Raw genomic sequence first — 19,803 nt, 5'->3', positions numbered from 1 at the left:
CAAGTCAAGAAACAAGATTTCTGATGTTCCGTCACTGACCCCTATGAATTAGGACAACCCAGTACAGTTAGAATCGAAGTGATATTACACCGGGAATGAAGTGGCACCTTCTGAAGGCCTGAAGAGGCCATTACTGCAGTTTCAGCATTTGCCTCTGACAAAAATGAATATTTGCTCCTCCCCATCTGAGAACTCACTATGGGATATTTGGTGCTGTGAGCTGGAATAAAGCCACCTGCACGCGATTCTCACAGCTCTCCTAGATTTCAGAGTGCTGCTAACTTCTCTCATGGCTTTCTTGTGTTTCATCTAAATTAGAGTTTTAACACATCTCCCTTAAAGCTATTCCAAAGTTGCCAGTTTTAATGCTAGATCCTACCCGGTAATTTAAACTCAGTGGGAAAATGCTGATCCAGAAAGCTTTTAGAAAGCATTGGCTTCCTATGCCATAGACAGGGGACATTTGGGGCACACTGTGTTGAGTGGTATGGAATGTCTCCTTTTCTCTAGACCAGGATTCCTCAACTTCAGCATTATTGACATTTTGGGCTGGATATTTCTTCGTCGTTGGGCTGTACACTGGGGGATGTTGAACAGCATCCCTGGCCTCTACCCACTAGATGCCAGTAGCATCTCCCCAGTTCTGACCACCAAAAATCTCTCCAGACATTGCCAAATCTCTCCTGGGAGGCAGAATCACACTTGGTTGAAATGACCGCTCTAGATCCATTTCTTTAGTGAAATTTTTCAAAAAAGGAGGAATGTCATTTACATCTGAGGTAGGCTTATGCCAAAGACAGGTGGTAGGTAAGTAGTCAAGGCTTTGGGTGAACCATAGGACTCATACGCAAATGGTCAATTCCATTTGTAAAAGTGGAGACATTTAAAGTGGGGAATACCAACTCTCCAATAACATGTGCCAAACTGCTCATTACCTGTGATGGTTAATTTTATGTGACAACTTGACTGGGCCACGGGGTGCCCAGATATTTAGTTAACCATTATTCTGGGTGTGTCTGTGAGGGTGCTTCTGGATGAGACCAACATTTGAATCAGCAGACTGAATAAAGCAAATTGCCCTCTCCAATTTGGGTGGGTCTCACCCAATCCATTGGAAGTCTGAAGAGAACAAAAGGTGGTGTAAGGGAGAATTCCCTCTCTCTGCCTATTTTCAAGCTGGGACATGTGTCTTCTGCACTCAGACCGGGACTTATCCCATTGGCTCTCCTGGTTCTCAGGACTGGAACTACACCACTGGCTCTCCTGGGTCTCCAGCTTGCAGAAGGCAGATTATGGGACTTCTCAACCTCCATTAATAATGTGTGCCAACTCTTTATAAGAAATCTTGTTCTCTCTCTATACTTATACATACATATATCTCTGTATGTATGTGTGTATGTGTGTATATATATTCTATTGGCTCTGTTTCTCTGGAGAATCCTAATTAATACACTACTATAGTTTCCAAGTCTCCGAAACCTGCTGTTCGGAATATGCTAATTTCTCCTTAGTTACATCTTTTTTATTTTACCTTGGTTTCTGTCACCCCATTGCAAGTAGAGTTTGTTCTGGCAAACTATTCTGAGCTGATCTTTGACAGCAAAACAAATCAAGGCAGAGATAATGGGGATATAGATTGCCTGCCTAGTCGTGTAAACAACTCCAGTTGGGAAGTTTCCTTATGAGCCTTAAATTAGTGAAAAATTATTCAATTAAATACAATAACAGCAGTCTATTTAAATTCCACACTGAGAAAATTAGGCAGATGGTTTCAAAAGCAAAAGCGCAATTCAGCAAGTTCACAGGTGATAGTGGACATCTTTTCATTACGAAGAATGGCGTGCCTAAGGGAGAAACCATGCAGAGGGGAAATTGTCTTGGGAGAAGGAATAGCCTTCCAAGCCTCAGAATTTCCTTTTTGAGTACGAGTGGATGTGATCAAAAGAAGGCGAATTCCTCACGTGGTAAATTGTGTCAGCATGGCTGTCTGTTACTGCAAGACTTGTTTTGGAAATTACTGTGGCGGGGTCAGTCTTTGAAGGGCTAAGGTTTGTGCTTCGAGGTTCCTATGGGAAAGGGTATTGAGTGGGCAGGGAATGAGAGGGGCTCTGCCCCATTTCCTCTGGGGTAAGGAGAAAAAGCGTTTTTAATAAAGCAGAATGGTGTTCTGAGAGGAGTAAACTATATCCCTTCTATGGACTGGATTCTAGGAGGGAGCTGTCTGCTTGGGAAATGCCCAGGGTGCTCAATGTGGCCTGGATGGGGGAAGGACCTTCCACTTGAGTGCTGGGTCCCAGAGGCAGGGTCTTCAAGAAATAAAATCTCTTTATTTCTAGCCTATTTCTCACATTTATTCCTTGGCTCTATGCTGTAGATTTTTCTTTTCTTTCCTTTTAACTTAGATACACTCATTTCTTAATAATGTCAAGAACTACCAATGGGATTACTGCATTTTTACATCATAGCTGGATACCAAGGATTTATTAAACACCTACAAAATGGCCTGCACAATGGCGCATATGAAAGACTTAGATCGCAGGTTGCTACCCTCCAAGAGTTTATAGTCTAGGACTATATAGAGAGATGATAACTAAGAGCGGCAGATTTGAAAGATTTCATTTCATGTTTTCATTTTATATTTTCACATAAAACTGGATTGTTTTGCCTAGTTTACAAAACTAAAGGTACAGTTTAATTGAGCGACTTTAAAATTACTTATGAACATAATCATCTTTCTTGACCAGCCAATAGAAAAAGAAGACTACTATTTTTATAGTTGAGAAAATAATTTTATTCCCCTCTACGGAAGGTATTGAGTATTAAGTTGTTCAGATAAAGTACTTAATTTGGGGTCTGATTTTTGAGGCCTCTGCCACCTCTTTCTAACCTTCCTTTGTGGCCCTCCTTTCCTTCTGCTTTCTCTCATACTTCCAGTGCCAATTACAGTCAGCCCTCCATATTTGCGGGTTCTACATCCGCAGATTCTACCAACCACAGATGGAAAGGCCTATGATGGTTGCTTCCGTACTGAACATGTATGGACTTTTTTCTTATCATTATTCCCCAAACAATATACTACAACAACTATTTACATAGCATTTACCTTGTATTAGGTATTATAAGTAATCTAGAAATGATTTAAACTATATGGGAGGATGTGCATAGGACACTATGCCATTTTACATAACAGACTTGAGCATCCATGGATTTGGTATTTGTGGGTGTCCTGGAACCAATCTCTTGCGGATACCGAGAGATGACTGTGTATTAAAAAATGCAATGAGCTCCCCCATGATTTTCTACCACCAAACATTTGGGTTTTTTTCTCTTCCTTCCCATTAGAACACAAATTCCCTTCTTCCTGGCCCAAATCAATCCTTCTTCGAACACCTGGTTCACAGCCTACCTCCTATGATGCCTTCCATTTTCTCCAAGAGAATTAATCTCCCCACCTCAGTACTTCTAAAGGACATGGTACCTCTGTAAAAGCAGCTATCACACTCTGCCTTACATTGCACGTACTTGTGTTCAGTTTTGCTAAACTCACTTATCATTCTAGTAGGCTTTTGATAGATACTTTAGGATTTTCTACATAGATGATCATGTAATCTGCAAATGAAATAAGTTTTACTTCCTCTCTTTCCAATCTCTCTCCTCCCACGCCCCATCCCTTGCCTTAGCGTACTGGTTAGAACCTCCAGTACAATGTTGAACAGAAGTGGTAAGAATGGAAATCCTTGCCTCGTTCCTGATCTCATGGGGAAAGCATCCTTAAGTAGTACAAAGAGTTGATAAACTGAACATATACAGATCAAAATTCTAAAAGTGTAGTCTTCAACAGTGTGTGATATAGAGAAAATATTTCTGTATTTCTGCAGAGTTGAGGATTTCTGAATAAATTTTGCTGAAAACTTGGGATCCTGAGCTGAGAGCAACCTCTGGGAAGAACTGTATAGATACTGTCTCTATGCTGTATAGAGTGTATAGCTGTATAGATACTGAGAGAACTCCAGAGAGATTTATCTAACTCTGGAGGTATGTGTTTATATTTCACAAGAAAATGAGGCTCAGGGCCATGGAGAGTCAGAGACATTCAGGCTTATCTAGTCTTTAAAAAGATTTAATTACATTCCAAAAGGTTAGAGTAAGAAGCCAGGATCCTTTCATCCCATCTCCAAGGAGCACAAGTTTTATTCCCTCTTTTTGAGAGAAGATGGGGAGGCAGCTGTCTCTTTCTCCTGTATACAGGCAGAGAAAATCCATTTTTCTCCATTCCTCATCTACGGATTATCTGGGCCCTCACACAAGAGATTTTCCCATCTGGCTTTCTTTGTGATGCCCCAAGGGTAAAGTCTGGGGCAAGGGGGCCAAGGCAGTGATTATTATGTAAATAACACTAACGATAGTCTGTCTCTGATTCAGAAAACCTCATGGACACATTCAGGATAAAATTAATGAAGATGAATGTTAAAAAGCCAACAAAAAGACACTGGGCTTTCATTTCTGTCTCTCTTGCTGCGGAGGCTGTAAAGAAAAGGTCCTAATTTTCTGAGAAATGGTACATTCCCTCGGGCCAAAAGCAGCTTCCGTGCTCATTTTCCTGTCAGGTTTCTCATTTTTTCCTTCATTTTTTTTTCTTTTTTTTATTGTGGTAAAATATACATAACAAAATTTACCATTTTAACCATTTTTAAGTATACAATTCAGTGGCATGAAGTGCATTCACAATGTTGTTGTGCCACCATCACCACTGTCCATTTCCAGAACTTTTTCATCATTCCAAAAAGAAACTCCGTACCCATTAAACAATAACTCCCAATCACCCTATCCCTCAGCCCCTGGAAACCTCTATCCTACTTTCTGTCTCCATGAATTTGCCTATTCTAGGTACTCATATAAGTGAAATCATACATAATTCGTTCTTTTCTGTTTGGCTTATTTCACTTAACACAATGTTTTCAAAGTTCAGCCATGTTGTAACATGTATGAGAATTTCATTCCTTTTTACAGATGAATAGTATCCCATTGTATGGATATACCACATTTTGTTTATCCATCCATCTGCTGATGGACACTTGGGTTGTTTCCGCCTTTTGGATATTGTGACTAATGCTGCTATGAACATTGGTGTACAAGCAACTGTTTGAGTCCTTGCTTTCAATTCTTTCAAATATATACCTAGGAGTGGAATTGCTGGATCATATGGTATTTCTATGTTTAACTTTTTGAGGAACTGCCGAACTATTTTCCGCAGTGCTACTCCATTTTTCATTCCCACCAGCAGAGCACAAGGGTTCCAATTCTGTATATCCTCGCCAACAGTTATTTAACATTTTCCTTCACTTTTGTACTTTTGTCAGCTCTTCAGTAATTTTAAGCTTCTTAAAAAATATTTTATCCAGAGAATTAATCTAAATAACTAGCCCTGCCACTCCCAGAAACAGGACTTCCTTTTATTTATTTTTTTACAAATTTCCATGATAGTACCACACAGAGTTGGTACAATAAGCCTCAAGGTAGTATCAGTGACTCTGCGGCATTCGGGGAAACTTTTATTTTTGAGAGAATGCTCAGAACAAGTACATCTTTAAATTTACATCAAAATATATATTATTTTGAATTCCTAGGTTCATTTTTAGTACTTCTCCATATACAGATTTCTGCCCTTCTCAAATGGCTGACACAGTGTTAACAGAATGAACATGTTAACTCCAAAAAAACACATCAGCTGCAGAATGAACTATTTTAAGTTAAAATCACTCCTTGGAGAGCAGCCTGCTTGGTGTTTTGTAAAAATGTTTTTCTCTACTAACAATAAAAGCTGACTTTAATGAAAATTGAGGAAATGTTGGCACTACTTTTCTGTTATCTACATGCTGTCATTTATTTTTCTATTTTCCTTTGTTTTCTCTGTAAAAGAGTAAGGAAAATACCACATGGCTTGCTGAGAATAAGACCAATCTTTTTCAACTTTGAACTCATAGCAAGAAATAATAAACACAGAATGAGATTTTACCCTTCCTGCAGAAAGAAAAGGAAATGTCATTAAAAACATAAATTGATTACAGTCTTTTGAAATGGAATGGGGACTTTTCCTCCCAAACTCTTTCTCTCAATTTAAATGCTCCAGTAATAGTGTTCAAGGTTCAGATAAGTTGGCTATTAAGTAAATTAGCTTTGAACATACAAGTGGCACTTAAAAAACCTGTCTAGCCATGAAAGATTTAAGTTGAATTTTACCTGCAATGAAAAATGAGAAAAGGATTAGAAAAGCTCATTACTTAGAATTCACATAGCAATTCATATTTCCCATGCATCTATAATCACATGCAAGTCATTGCTCAAAAAGGCCCTGTGCATTTTCCCGTGGGTACCATTTTCCGTAAAACTCACAAAGGTAGAATTTCATATTTCCATCAATCTTCCTTCCCTACCATTCATTCAATGTTTACTGAGCACCAAGAGTGACCCAGGCATTGTGCTAGGCAGTAGGGCTAGAGAAATGAATAATGTCTGTGCAAGTTCAGTGAATTCAGCATCTCCCTCCCCACAATGTTTGAGACTGGTGGTTGCACTTTTGTTGTATCCAGTCTTTGCCTCCCTGTCCAAGCCCTTTGAATTAATAATTCCTTATCCACCAACCCACACCCATTTACTATTTGGTTCCTGACCTGGCTTTATCCCTGGGCATTGCTATTTAGGTCTGCCTCACTCCCTCCACACTCTACATCTTCTAAACCAGTCCCAATCACACCACCCCTATCCCTCAGCTCTGGAATTTGGTCTAGTTGCAATGACCAATGCTCCCAAAGAGAGTTGGGATTAAAGATGACAGATAAAATACAGGACTCCCAGCCAGCCCTGTGGCCCAGTGGTTGGGTTCCTGCGCTCTGCTTCAGTGGCCCAGGGTTTCACTGGTTTGGATCCTGGCATGGACATGGCACTGCTCGCCAGGCCACGCTGAGGTGGCGTCCCACATGCCACAACTAGAAGGACCCACAACTAAAATATACAACTATGTACTTGGGGGATTTGGGGAGAAAAAGCAGGGAAAAAAAGAAGATTGGCAACAGTTATTAACTCAGGTGCCAATCTTTGGAAAAAAAAAAACTCAGGACTCCCATTACATCTGAATTTCAAATAAACAATAAATTTTTAGTATAAGTATATTCCACACAATATTTGGGATGGGACGTACTTATATTAAATAATTATTTGATATTATTTGAAATTCAGATATAACTTGGAACCTTACATTTTTATTTGCTAAATCTGGTAACCCTAGTCAGGGAAAATACTAGGCGAATCACAGCAGAATTTGTTTGGGGCTGGTCTTAGGTTGAATTCCCCCAGAAGCAGACCCTGAGATAAGAATATGAGTGCAAGTGGTTTATTTGGGAAGTGACACAAAAAAGGGAAGGGAAGGAAGCCAATACGGCGTACATTAACCAAAAAGTTACTGCTGTGGATAAGTGAGAACCCACTTCAGAGACGTCTCCTCCAAGGGACAAGAATGCTGCGAAATCTTCCTTCAATTCACATTTGGCATCAGTTGAGGATCACTCCTGGGGATTTTAAGTCTTTGGCATTTCCAGCCAAGCATGTCTCAGCAGCCAGAGGAAAGCCTCTGGCAGAGAGTGATAGGTGCTTGCAGCAAAGCCAGCAGAAATGGTGAGTGCCGAGGAAATATGAACAGGCACTGCTGTGACAGCATCTGCTACAGTGATTTCTCTGCATCATGAGCCCCTATAAACTGACTTAATTTGGGAGTCAAGTGTAAGTCCAAAAATCATGGCAAGTAAGAATTTGGAAAGACCTCAAAGATATCTCATCCAACTCCCTTATTTCACAGATCAGGACATTATGTCTCAGAGAGAGTTTCTTATCCAAAGGCAAAGAGTTACCTATTGGCAGGTCCAAGATACTGTTTCTATTGTTGTCAGGTCATCCATCAAACAGTGATGGATGCTTTGCAAAGAATTTTCACATTTTCACACCCAAGGGAGAAGCAGCACTTTGAGTTTGGTTAGGAGTGGGGTATTGGGCAAGAACCAGAGTTATCTGGGCATTATGCAGACTCAGAAGGGCCCCTGTCACCATAAGCTGAAAACTTGGCCTCCTGCTTGAGTCAAGGAGGCAAAGTAGGATGTGAATTAGGAATCAGGCCTCTTCTACGCAGAGGTCGCCCTGCCCCAGAGACATGTCTCTGTCTTTTTTCTGTTCCCCATCCTCACGTCATCAAGGTGCCCCGCCTTCCACAGTCTATGGTTAGATTTCATATAAAGAAATTTGCCTAGGGGAGGATGGAGCTTCTCCAGACAGTGCCAGCCCTTGCCTCACCTTTCCACTCTATCACTCTGGTATTCCTCCAGAGGGGTCTCACACAAACCTTAGAGGTGGACAGAATTCTTGCTCTGATTCCCTCCCAAATTTTGGGTGAAAATCAAGTGGGATCATGGTGTGAAACCTCTAAATTTCTATAAACTTACAATCCATAAAAGATAACATAAGGAACAACAAAAGACCCTGAATAGCCAAAGCAATCCTGAGAAAAAAGAACAAAGCTGGAGCATCACAATCCCTGACTTCAAAATGTACTACAAAGCTATAGGAATCAAAACAGCACGGCACTAGCAGAAAAACAGACACACAGAGCAATGCAACAGAACTGAGAGTCCAGAAATTAACCCACACATCTATGGACAGCTAATCTTTGACAAAGGAGCCAAGAACATACAATGGAGAAAGGAGAGTCTCTTCAATAAATTGTGCTGGGAAAACTGGACAGCCACATGCAAAAGAATGAAAGTAGACCATTATCTTACACCATGCACAAAAATCAACTCAAAATGGATTAAAGAGTTGAATGTAAGAGCTGAAACCATGAAACTCCTAGAAGAAAAGATAGTCAGTACACTTTTTGACATTGGTCTTAGCAGTATCTTTTTGAATACCATGTCTACTCAGGCAAGGGAAACAAAAGAAAAAATAAACAAATGGTACTACATCAGACTAAAAAGCTTCTCCACAGCAAAGGAAACCATGAACCAAATGAAAAGACAACCCACCAACTGGGAGAAAATATTTGCAAATCATATATCTGATAAGGAGTTAATATCCAAAATATATGAAAAACTCATACAACTCAACAACAAAAATACAAACAACCTGATCAAAAAATGGGCAGAGGATATGAACAGATATTTTTCCAAAGAAGATATACACATGGGCAACACACACAGGAAAAGATGTTCAACATCACTAATCATTAGGGAAATGCAAATCAAAACTACAATAAGATTTCACCTTACACACATCAGAATGGCTATAATTAACAAGACAAGAAATAACAAATGTTGGAAAGGATGTGGAGAAAAGGGAACCTTCATGCACTACTGGTGGGAATGCAAACTGACATAGCCATTATGGAAAACAGTACGGAGATTTCTCAAAAAATTAAAAATAGAAATACCATAGAATCCAGCTATCCCACTACTGGGTATAAATCCAAAGAACATGAAATCAACAATTCAAAGAGATTTATGCACCCCTATGTTCATTGCAGCATTATTCACAATAACCAAGACACGGAAACAAGCCAAGTGTTCATCAATGGATAAATGGATAAAAAAGATGTGGTGTATATATAGATATATATACACAATGGAATACTACTCAGGCACAAAAAAGACAAAATTGTGCCATTTGTGACAACATAGATGGACCTTGAGGGTATTATGCTAAGTGAAATAAGCCAGACAGAGAAAGACAAACACCATATGATTTCACTCATATGTGGAAAATAAACACACAGATAAGGAGAACAGATTATTGATTACCAGAGGAGAAGGGGGTGAGGGGAAGGCTAAAGGGGTACTCATGTACAATGACAGATAAGAACTGGACTATTGGCTGTGAACACAGTGCAATTTATACAGAAACTGATATATGATAATGTACACCTGAAATTTACACAATGTTATAAGCTAATATGACCTCAATAATTTTTTTAAAAAAAAGATATAATAAAACTAAGATATTCCAGCTCCTGGCACAGAACTACCACATAGTAAATGCTCAATAATGTTTAACGAGTGAGGAACAGAGTCCGTAAATTGCAACTTATTGCTTATCCTCACATGAAAATCAATGTATTCTACTTCTTTTTGCTCAGTTTGTTAGAAACACTTGACCACACGATTTGACGGTGATGTTCACATTCTGTGGCCTCTGATATAGGGTGCAGTCAACTGTAATAGGAGTGGCTAAGGAAGAGGACTGGAAGTATGGAAAGAAATACCCAATGCAAACTTTATGATGTGAAAAAAATTTGTGCTGATCTAATGATCTTTGAAAGGTATCCATGAGGCTTTTACTTACTTAAGCATTTATAATTTAAACCAAAACAAGAAAACCAATCAAGAAATGAAATTGATTCTAACTTAATAAAGCCAAATTTTTCCTCCCAAATCAGAATTTTTTCTCTGCAATATGTAGCAACTAATACTTTTCTTATCTGGCTCATAAATGACCTCACAATAAGGAAAAGAAATTCAACTGGGATTTTAATGTCATATTCAACATTATTTTTCACTTCTTAATAGGCCAGACCCACACTTAAAGAATTACACATTGTAAGCAAACCCATTTATCAGAGTTACTTTACAATTAGTAAAGCCCTTGGGGAAAGCAGGGGATAAGTTCTAAACAGCATAATGAATCTATTGCTCCAAGCCCTTAAACATTAAACCACAGAAATGAACTCAACCTGGAATATTCGATATGTCTTCAAGATATATGTGGTAAAATCTTTAGGTCATTTAGTGAGAACATAACTTCTTGAAATCGTACGTTTTATAGGAAGATAATGAATGTAACCTTAACTCCATATCACTTTGCGTTTCTTTATTGACATAGTGTCTTAGAGTCCAGGCAATTCAGATATGAGCTTTGAAAAGGATCTTGGACACCACTGAGTCCACTCAACTCATTTTACAAATGACAACATCAATGCCCGAAGAAGATAAGTGCTTTTCTCTAGGCTAGGGGTCAGCAAACTTTTCTTGTAAAGGGTCAGATAGTAAATATTTTAGGCTTTGAGGGCCCTACAGTCTCTGTCACAACTACACAGCTCTGCCACTATAGTGTGAAAGGCAATACTTCAACAAATAAGAGTGGCTGTGTTACAGTAAAACTTTATTTACAAAAACTGGTGGTGGCCTGGACTTGGCCTGTGGTCCGTAGTTTGCCAAACCCTGATCTAGATTGCACAGCTGAATATTGTCATAGCCAGGCCAGACCCAGCTTCCATGACTGGCTATGTTCATTTATTTATTCATGTAACTAATACCTATTAAGAGTCTACTTGTGGGGGCTGGCCCCGTGGCCGAGTGGTTAAGTTCGCGCACTCCGCAGCAGGCGGCCCAGTGTTTCGTTAGTTCGAATCCTGGGCGCGGACATGGCACCGCTCATCAGACCACGCTGAGGCGGGCGTCCCACATGCCACAACTAGAAGAACCCACAACGAAGAAGACACAACTATGTACCCGGGGGGCTTTGGGGAGAAAAAGGAAAAAATAAAATCTTTAAAAAAAAAAAAAGTCTACTTGGGGGCCGGCCCCATGGCTGAGTGGTTCAGTTCGAGTGCTCTGCTTTGGCGGGCCAGGGTTTCACTGGTTCGGATCCTGGGCGTGGACATGGCACTGCTCATCAAGCCATGCTGAGGCGGCGTCCCACATGCCACAACTGGAAGGACCCACTACTAAAAAATATACAACTATGTACTGGGGGAATTTGGGGAGAAAAAGCAGAAAAAAAAACAAAAGAGAAGATTGGCAACAGTTGTTAGCTCAGGCGCCAATCTTTGAAAAAAAAAAAAAAGAGTCTACTGAGTGTCAGATACGAGGCAGGATGGCAGGGCATTCTGGCACAGTTGATTAACTCCAAGGTCAGACTGTAATATTTTGTCTACAGGGATAAAATTTAGCAGTCTCCACTGGTTATGCCTCAAGAAAACATCTTTAATTGGAGATCAAATTTCTGATCATAGATATTGTCTATGGGACACACAAATTTGAGGTCCTTTATACATCTGCAGTTGTAGGTCTCTGTTCCCAAATGCATAGGTGGCCTGATAATTTTATTACCAGAAATGAGTCATCAGGATTTCCAGGATCAGCATCCCTACCCCACCCCTGGGTCATGAGCGTTTTTTTCAGGGAGTTCTCACAGCATTTGGCTCACCCGACAACCACTTAATCCTTTCTAATATAGTGTCTCTGCCACATGATATCATGGGAGGAGCTGGTTTCAGAGACCAATGGGAAGACTAGATCCAAAGAGACCAGCTCAAGTGAAGCAGAGGGACAGGAGAAACATTGAGTCATTTATTGAATCTTTCCACAAATATTTACCAGCCCCAAGAACATTCTGGGGATATATGGGTGAAGTCTAGAGACAAGATCCCATTATAGAGGGGCTAAAAGTAGAGTTGGGGGAGGCATTAGTGATAAGTTCTGTGAAAATAAATAAATAAAAGAGAGTAATGGAATAGAGAGTGACTGGGGCTGTGTAGAGAGAGAAGGGGGTTATGTAAAATACAGTGATCAGGGAAGGCCTCTTCAAGAGGGTGTCTTTTGGGATAAGTCCTGCATGATGACAAAGAGCCAGCCTTGTAGGGATCATGATAATAAGAACCACAGGTTCAAATGTCCTGAGGCAGGAATTTGTTTGGTGTGTTCAGTGTGGTTAGACTAGTGCAGGTATATAAGCAAAATAATGGTGTGAGATGAGGTCAAAATGGAAAGCAGAGGTGGCTGCAACCCCTGGCCATTGTGCCTATGGGTCAATATCTACAAAGCAGGATATGTGCTCCACAGGGTATGACCCTAGATGACCAACTGGGGTGCAGGATAAAAATATCAGCACTTTTATTTAAATGTATTTTTTGTCTAAAACAATAGAAAAATTAAGCTGTGTTAATAGGTTATATAAAGATTGCCACTGGTGCTCTCTCTTAGTCAGGATGTCTGGAGGTCATGAACCAAGTATCTTACTGGAAATTTACTGAGGGAAAAGAGTTACCAAAGGGTCTGTAGGGCATCTGCAATACTTTTGTTCTGTTGCAGTTGATATGTGCCTTGTTAAGTGAATTTACAGATTATGTTCTCTAGTTGTAACTAAATGAACTCTCACACAACACATGAATGGCTCAAAAAGCTCTATGCAAACAAATCAAGGATTGAAAGTAATGCAAATAATGCAAGCACAAGAGAAAAGAAAGAAAACAGTAGAGTTTATGTTTCTTCTTCCCCTAGTATAAGCTCTTGAACAGCAACACGACCTGGGTAAAAACAATAATGATCTAATTCAATACTTTCAAAAGTGTTTGAAAAAAGTGTTCCACATCGTGATTCAGTATTTAGATATGTATACATATACATGTAAATATATACAGATATAAACATATAAAATTGAAATAAGTCTTTCAAAACAATGTTTATTAACAATGTACTCTGACATTTTCTCTTCTATTAAAAATGATATTAATTATTAATATTATAATTCATCAGTAAGTTGTGATATGCAGTTTGAAAAATACCTATACAATCAGATCCAAGGAGAAATCAGCCACACAAAATTAAAATTAAGAAGACTACCTAAATATAGATTAACATCCATTACTGTTAACCATCAATCTCACCACAAGAGCATATTTTTCCCCTTAGAAATTGGCTAATGGTAGCATGAAGTCATCACAATTTGCAAAATATTTAAAAAACTAAGTATCCAGACCACGAAAACAAACCACTACCATATTTTTCAGTAATATTAAAAACCAATAGACAACACTAAATTCACTACTTTACAAAATTTTACTAAACTTGATGCATATTTAAAAGTTTCTTTTAAGATCTCTTATTAATTCAGTAGTATATGTATATAATCTGTAAACATATATATATATACACAGGCACAGGCATATATGGACAGTCTTACCATTTCTTTGCTGAGGTGATGTATGAACAAATAAGTTTGGAGACCACAATTATAGCTCACAGAATTTGTCTACCCTGTACCTTCATTATCCGTCAGTGGATTTCCAGGACCCTAGAACTGACTACTGTGCTTTTCCACCTTGTTTCTCCTGCTATTGTCTAAACTCAATGTTCACAGTCCTTTATTACCTGAACGACCAGCCTGGAAACTGTACCTACTTTGTGAAGTCCTTCTCCCCAAAGCAAATGATTGATGGACATAAGACATCATAAGACCAGGTCACATCATAGTTATTCCCATGCACAAGCCTTGTACGAATCGGTGCATTTTGATTCTACTTACTCCACAATCTGGCTATTCTTTAGAAAAATCAAATATGTGAAAGAATCTGGTATGTCTCAATCATTACTCAGTTTACCAGTTAGATAATCCGCACTGGAGATTTAGAGAGAGATAAGCAAACCTGGACTAGTCATATTAGATACATGAACCTCAGCCAATGTCTTAGCCTCTCTTTACCTCAGTTTTCATATTCATAAAATGCTGAAAATACATACTTATATGTAATCCTATTATAGGGATTAATTAGAAAATCTAGGGGATGCACTTTAGCACACTTCTCAGCATAGAATGAGTACTCCATTAGTTGTGGCTGCTGTCATAGCTGTCTTTCCTGTGGAGATTTAGTTCTGTGTAGCACATCTTCATATGCTGTATATAATTCACATAGATGTGCTTTAAAAAATCATATTCAATGGTAAAAAGTTGAAAGCTTTTCCTCTAAGATCAGGAACAAGAAAAGGATGCGTACTCTCACCACTTTTATTCAACATAGTACTGAAAGTCCTAGCCAGAGCAATTAGGCAAGAAAAAGAATTGGAAAGGAAGAAGTAAAACTGTCACTATTTGCAGATGACGTGATATAATATACAGGCATACCCTGGAGATATTTCGGGTTCAGTTCCAGACCACAGCAATAAAGTGAATAACACAATAAAGTGAGTCACACAAATTTTTTGGTTTCCTAGTGCATATAAAAGTCATGTTTAGCAGCCAGCCCCATGGCCAAGTAGTTAAGTTCATGCGCTCTGCTTTGGCAGCCCAGGGTCTCAGTGGTTTAGATCCTGGGCATGGACACGGCACGACTCATCAAGCCAAGCTGAGGCAGAGTCCCACATAGCACAGCCAGAGGCACTCACAACTAGAATATACAACTATGTACTTGGGGGCTTTAGGGGGAGGGGGAGGGGGAGAAGAAGAAAGAGAAGATTGGCAACAGATGTTAGCTCAGGAGCCAATCTTTAAAAAAATAATATTGTCATAAAAATTTTTTTTGAAGTTATTTTTACACTATACTGTAATCTATTAAATGTGCAATAGCATTATGTCTAAAAAAACCAATGCACATACCTTAATTAAAAAATACTTTATTGCCAAAAAAGTGCCAACCATCATCTGAGCCTTCAGCAAGTTGTAATCATTTTGCTGGTGGAGGATCTTGTAAAAAAAAAAAAAAATGCAGTATCTGTGAACTGCAACAAAGCAAAACATGACAAAATGAGGTACGTCTGTAGAGAAAAGCCTAAAGACTCCATTAAAAAAACTGTTAGGATAAACAAATTCAGTAAAGTTGCAGAATACAAAAACAATACACAAAAATCTGTTGTGTTTCTATAAACTAATAACAAAATATCAGAAAGAGAAATTAAGAAAATGATCTCATTTATAATTGTATCAAAAATAATAAAATACTTAGGAATAAATTTAACCAAGGAGGTGAAAGACTTGAATATTGAAAACTACAAGACATTAATGAAAGAAACTGAAGAAGACAAATAAATGGAAAGATAGTCCATGCTCATGGATTGGAAGAATTAATATTGTTAAAATGTCCATACTACTCAAAGCAATATACAGATTCAATGAAATCTCTATCAAAATTCAAATGGCATTTTTCACAGAAGTAAAAAAAATCCTAAAATTTGTATGGAACCACAAAAGACCCCAAAAAGCAAAAGCAATCTTGAGAAAGAGGAACAAAGCTGGAGGCATTATACTTTCTGATTTCAAACTATATTGCAAAGCTATAGTAATCAAAACAGTATGGCATTGGCATAAAAACAGAGATCAATGGAACAAAACAGAGAGCCCAAAAATAAACCTACTCATATGGGGTCAAGTAGTTTATGACAAAGGAGACAAGAATATACAGTGTCTCTTCAATAAATTATGTTGGGAAAACTGGACAGCAACATGCAGAAGAAGGAAACTCGACCACTATCTTACACCATACACAAAAATTAACTTAAAATGGATTAAAGACTTGAACGTAAGACCTGAAACCATGAAACTTCTAGAAGAAAACACAGGTGGTAATCTCCTTGACATAGGTCTCGGCGATGATTTTTTGAATCAAAGACCAAAAACAAAAATAAAAAAGCAGGACTACATCAAACTAAAAACTTCTACACAGCAAAGGAAACCACCAACAAAATGAAAAGGCAACCTACTGAATGGGAGAAAATAATTGCAAATCATGTATCTGACAAGGGGTTAATATCCAAAATATATAAAGAACTCATATAACTCAATAGCAAAAAAACAAACAATCTGATTAAAACATAGGCAGAAGATCTGAATAGACATTTTTCCAAAGACAACATACAGATAGCCAATAGGTACATGAAAAGATGCTCAACATCATCAATCATCAGGGAAATGCAAATCAAAACCACAAAGAGGTATCACCTCACACCTGTTAGAATGGCTATAATCAAAAAGACAAGAAATTACAAGTGTTGGAGATAATACGAAGAAATGGTAACCCTTGTACATTGCTGGTAGAAATGTAAATTGGTGCAGCCACTATGGAAAACAGTGTGCAGGGTCCTCAAAAAACTAAAAATAGAACTACCATATGATCCAGTAATTCCATTTCTGAGTATTTATCCAAAGAAAATGGAAACACTAACTTGAAAAGATATCTGCATCCCCATGGTCATTACAGCATTATTTACAATAGCCAAGATATGGAAACAACCTAAGCATACATTGATGGATGAACGGATAAAGAGGATGTGGTATACATATACAATGGAATATTATTAAGCCATAAAAAGAAAAAATCTTGCTATTTATGATAATATGGATGGACCAAGGGCAATAAATTGAAAACAATTATAAAGGGAAAAACATATATGCATTCATATACATGTATACATACATGCATGAATTTAAATAATACATGTATGTGTTTATGTTTATATATACATGGCTTTGAATATTAATATACACACACACACATATACACATAAAATTCAAAATCCTGAGTCCTGAGAGTGAGTGACTCAGCCCAGACACCTGGGAGAGTTCAGCCTCTGGCACTCTGGTACAGGGAAAAGCAGCAATGAGGTAGAGAAGGAGCAGTGAGTAGAGGAGCAGGGTGGGAGGAAGACCAGACAAGTGTGGCAGCCTAGAAGCCTAGAGGAGAAAGGGAAGACGTGGCAGGTTAGAGGAGACGATTGCTGGGATACATAGCTCCCATCTACTCTCTACCAGAGGCTTGTGGAGTAGTAAGAGAGAGCCAGAGGGGCTTACTGGTCACCTCTGATTAGGGGTGTAGCCCCATCCCTCCCCAGCACACAAATTTGGACACTGTCAGTGTCCCATCCTCCAGAATAATGCAGCAAACAGTTTGTTCCCAATGCCACTTACCATGAGGGCGGGAACATCATAGCTTGCTAAGGTGGTTTAATACAGTGTCCAGTCTAGGCAACCTTCAGATGGCCAGAGGTTCACTGTGGGTGGCTGGGAAGGTGCAAGGACTGGGAAGAAACTCCCAGAAGTGTTCAAATACAGGAGGCATTAGTCATTTATTGTTGGCAAAATCCAGACTGGCCTGGCAGCCTGGGCCCACCTCTCCACACCCCAGCCATTCTTCTTTGTTGTCAAGAGAAAAAAAAATCAAGTCACACATTTTTAAATTCATGAATAAGAAAACAATACCATCCTATTTATATTTGCAAGAAAACTAAAACAATCCTCAAGTTAGATCGGCACGGCTGTCTTGGCCACTTTCTGTTTCCATAGCCACTAGGTCAACTTTCAAAATGAACATAAGCACTCACCTGTATTTTTCATAGATGAAATGAAACGGCAGGGTTTGGAATCTTGCATTTTATTTTCCATTCTCTGGGTAAAGTGAGGTTATTAAGTCACTCATTTGTTCTCTTGGTCTCTCTTCCATCCACCTATAAGGTAAATGATATCTGGTTTTGACTACCTTCTTTGCACAAAATGTGTTATGCATTTTTAAAGAACAGCATAATTCACTCAGTTTTACTCACTGCAAGAATTCTCCTGGGAATGTCACAAAAGGACGTTCTTCTAACTTTTCTACCTCTACCATCCTCAATTTAAATAATGATTAAATGATTTAAATATGATTAAACTATGATAACAATGAATTATAAGGCTTCTTTCACATTTTTCTGCACGAGAAAAAACGTTTACTCGAGAAAAACCCATTTTACTATAGAGGGAAACCCATTTTACTATAAACAGGAGTCAAGAATGCCAATAAAATCAAAGAGCAATAAGGTCAATGGAAAGTGTCCACTAAACTCCTTTCAATGCTGGAATGCATCTTTGTTCTTAGGGGATTAGCAGATGGGTGAAGTCTTCATGGATAAAGGAGGCATCAGCTCTCTAGGATGTTCCCAGAACAACAAAAGAATGACAGAGGAGGCTGTTTTATTTGTGCATATAAAGACAAGAGGCCTGACTGCGTTTGCGTTTGCTGACTAACCCGTCAGTCACTCAGGAGGAAGCACACCTTTCCCTAAAGGATACCAAAATCTATTCTCCAATTGTGCATGCAAATCCAAACTACTGGCCATTTTCCTCATCTTTTCTACTTACCCTTTTCCAAGTCGTGGCTTACGCTCGTGGGCTCTGGCACCTCCTAAGTGGCCTCCTCTATCTTTTTCCCCTCTGGTGTGTCTGATCACCCTTTCAGCACTGCCAACGCAATGTCCTTCAAGTGCCCTCAGTCTGCACCCAGGCTCCTTCCTGCTTCCTCCCTCATTCCTTCACTCTTGTTAACTTTCTGAGCAGTCTTTGTTTATTTATGGCACATATTCCCGGTAGAAGTTATTTTCACATAGTCATGCAACATGTGTGACTTGCCAAGGCCACAGCATGTGTAGGAAACCAGTTTTCCCTTCCTCTGTCTCTGCCTGGCAGCCTATTGTCTCCTCCCATTAGCACCTGCAGCAAACTCACAGCCTAAAGTTGTGACAGTACCATGATATCCAAGGCAACCAAGAGCATGGTCCTAAACATAGAATTATTTCAATGCAAGACAAAGCGTAACACAAAGCTAAGTAAGAGGCGAACAAGGCAGATGCTTTAATATATGTCTTTATTAGTATTAAATTGAGTCAAAGTAATTTCTGGCTGTCATAAGAGTTCTTTCACAAATTATACAAAGTAGGAGCACTGTAAATTAAGAAATTGTATGGCCATGCCAAATTCCTGATAAAATGTATTAAAAGGATACTGAGAGGAAAAAAATAACTGAGAAAAGAATTTCTAAGCTGTCTTTGTCAAACACTTACGATATCAGTTCTTTCTAAGTCAGAAGCACTGAACTAGAGGCAGAAATTATTATTACTCATTACTTTTAGTTCACATTGAATTAACTAGAGTTGAAATAATGTTTTCTTTAGTCATACACAATATATATGACTTCAGTCATAGCTTATGAGTGAACTATGAAATAATCTGTGTCATCATTATTATAAT

At 38.7% G+C, this 19,803-nt stretch overlaps 1 protein-coding gene across 4 annotated transcripts in view; it reads right to left on the bottom strand.

The window, feature by feature from the left end:
- Positions 1–19,803, bottom strand: part of FRMPD4 (FERM and PDZ domain containing 4) — a 797,725-nt gene that overhangs the window by 719,094 nt on the left and 58,828 nt on the right. For all 4 annotated transcript variants that reach the window (XM_070604452.1, XM_070604446.1, XM_070604451.1 and 1 more), the window contains exon 2: positions 18,126–18,248. In XM_070604452.1, the coding sequence (XP_070460553.1) occupies positions 18,126–18,186 (61 nt within the window). In that variant the 5' untranslated portion in view covers positions 18,187–18,248. The remainder of the gene's footprint in view (positions 1–18,125; positions 18,249–19,803) is intronic.

Source organism: Equus przewalskii, chromosome X (assembly GCF_037783145.1).
Source record: "Equus przewalskii isolate Varuska chromosome X, EquPr2, whole genome shotgun sequence".
Classification (NCBI taxonomy): domain Eukaryota; kingdom Metazoa; phylum Chordata; class Mammalia; order Perissodactyla; family Equidae; genus Equus; species Equus przewalskii.
The sequence above is the reverse complement of the archived record's forward strand: the minus strand, read 5'-3'. Positions and strand labels throughout refer to the sequence as shown.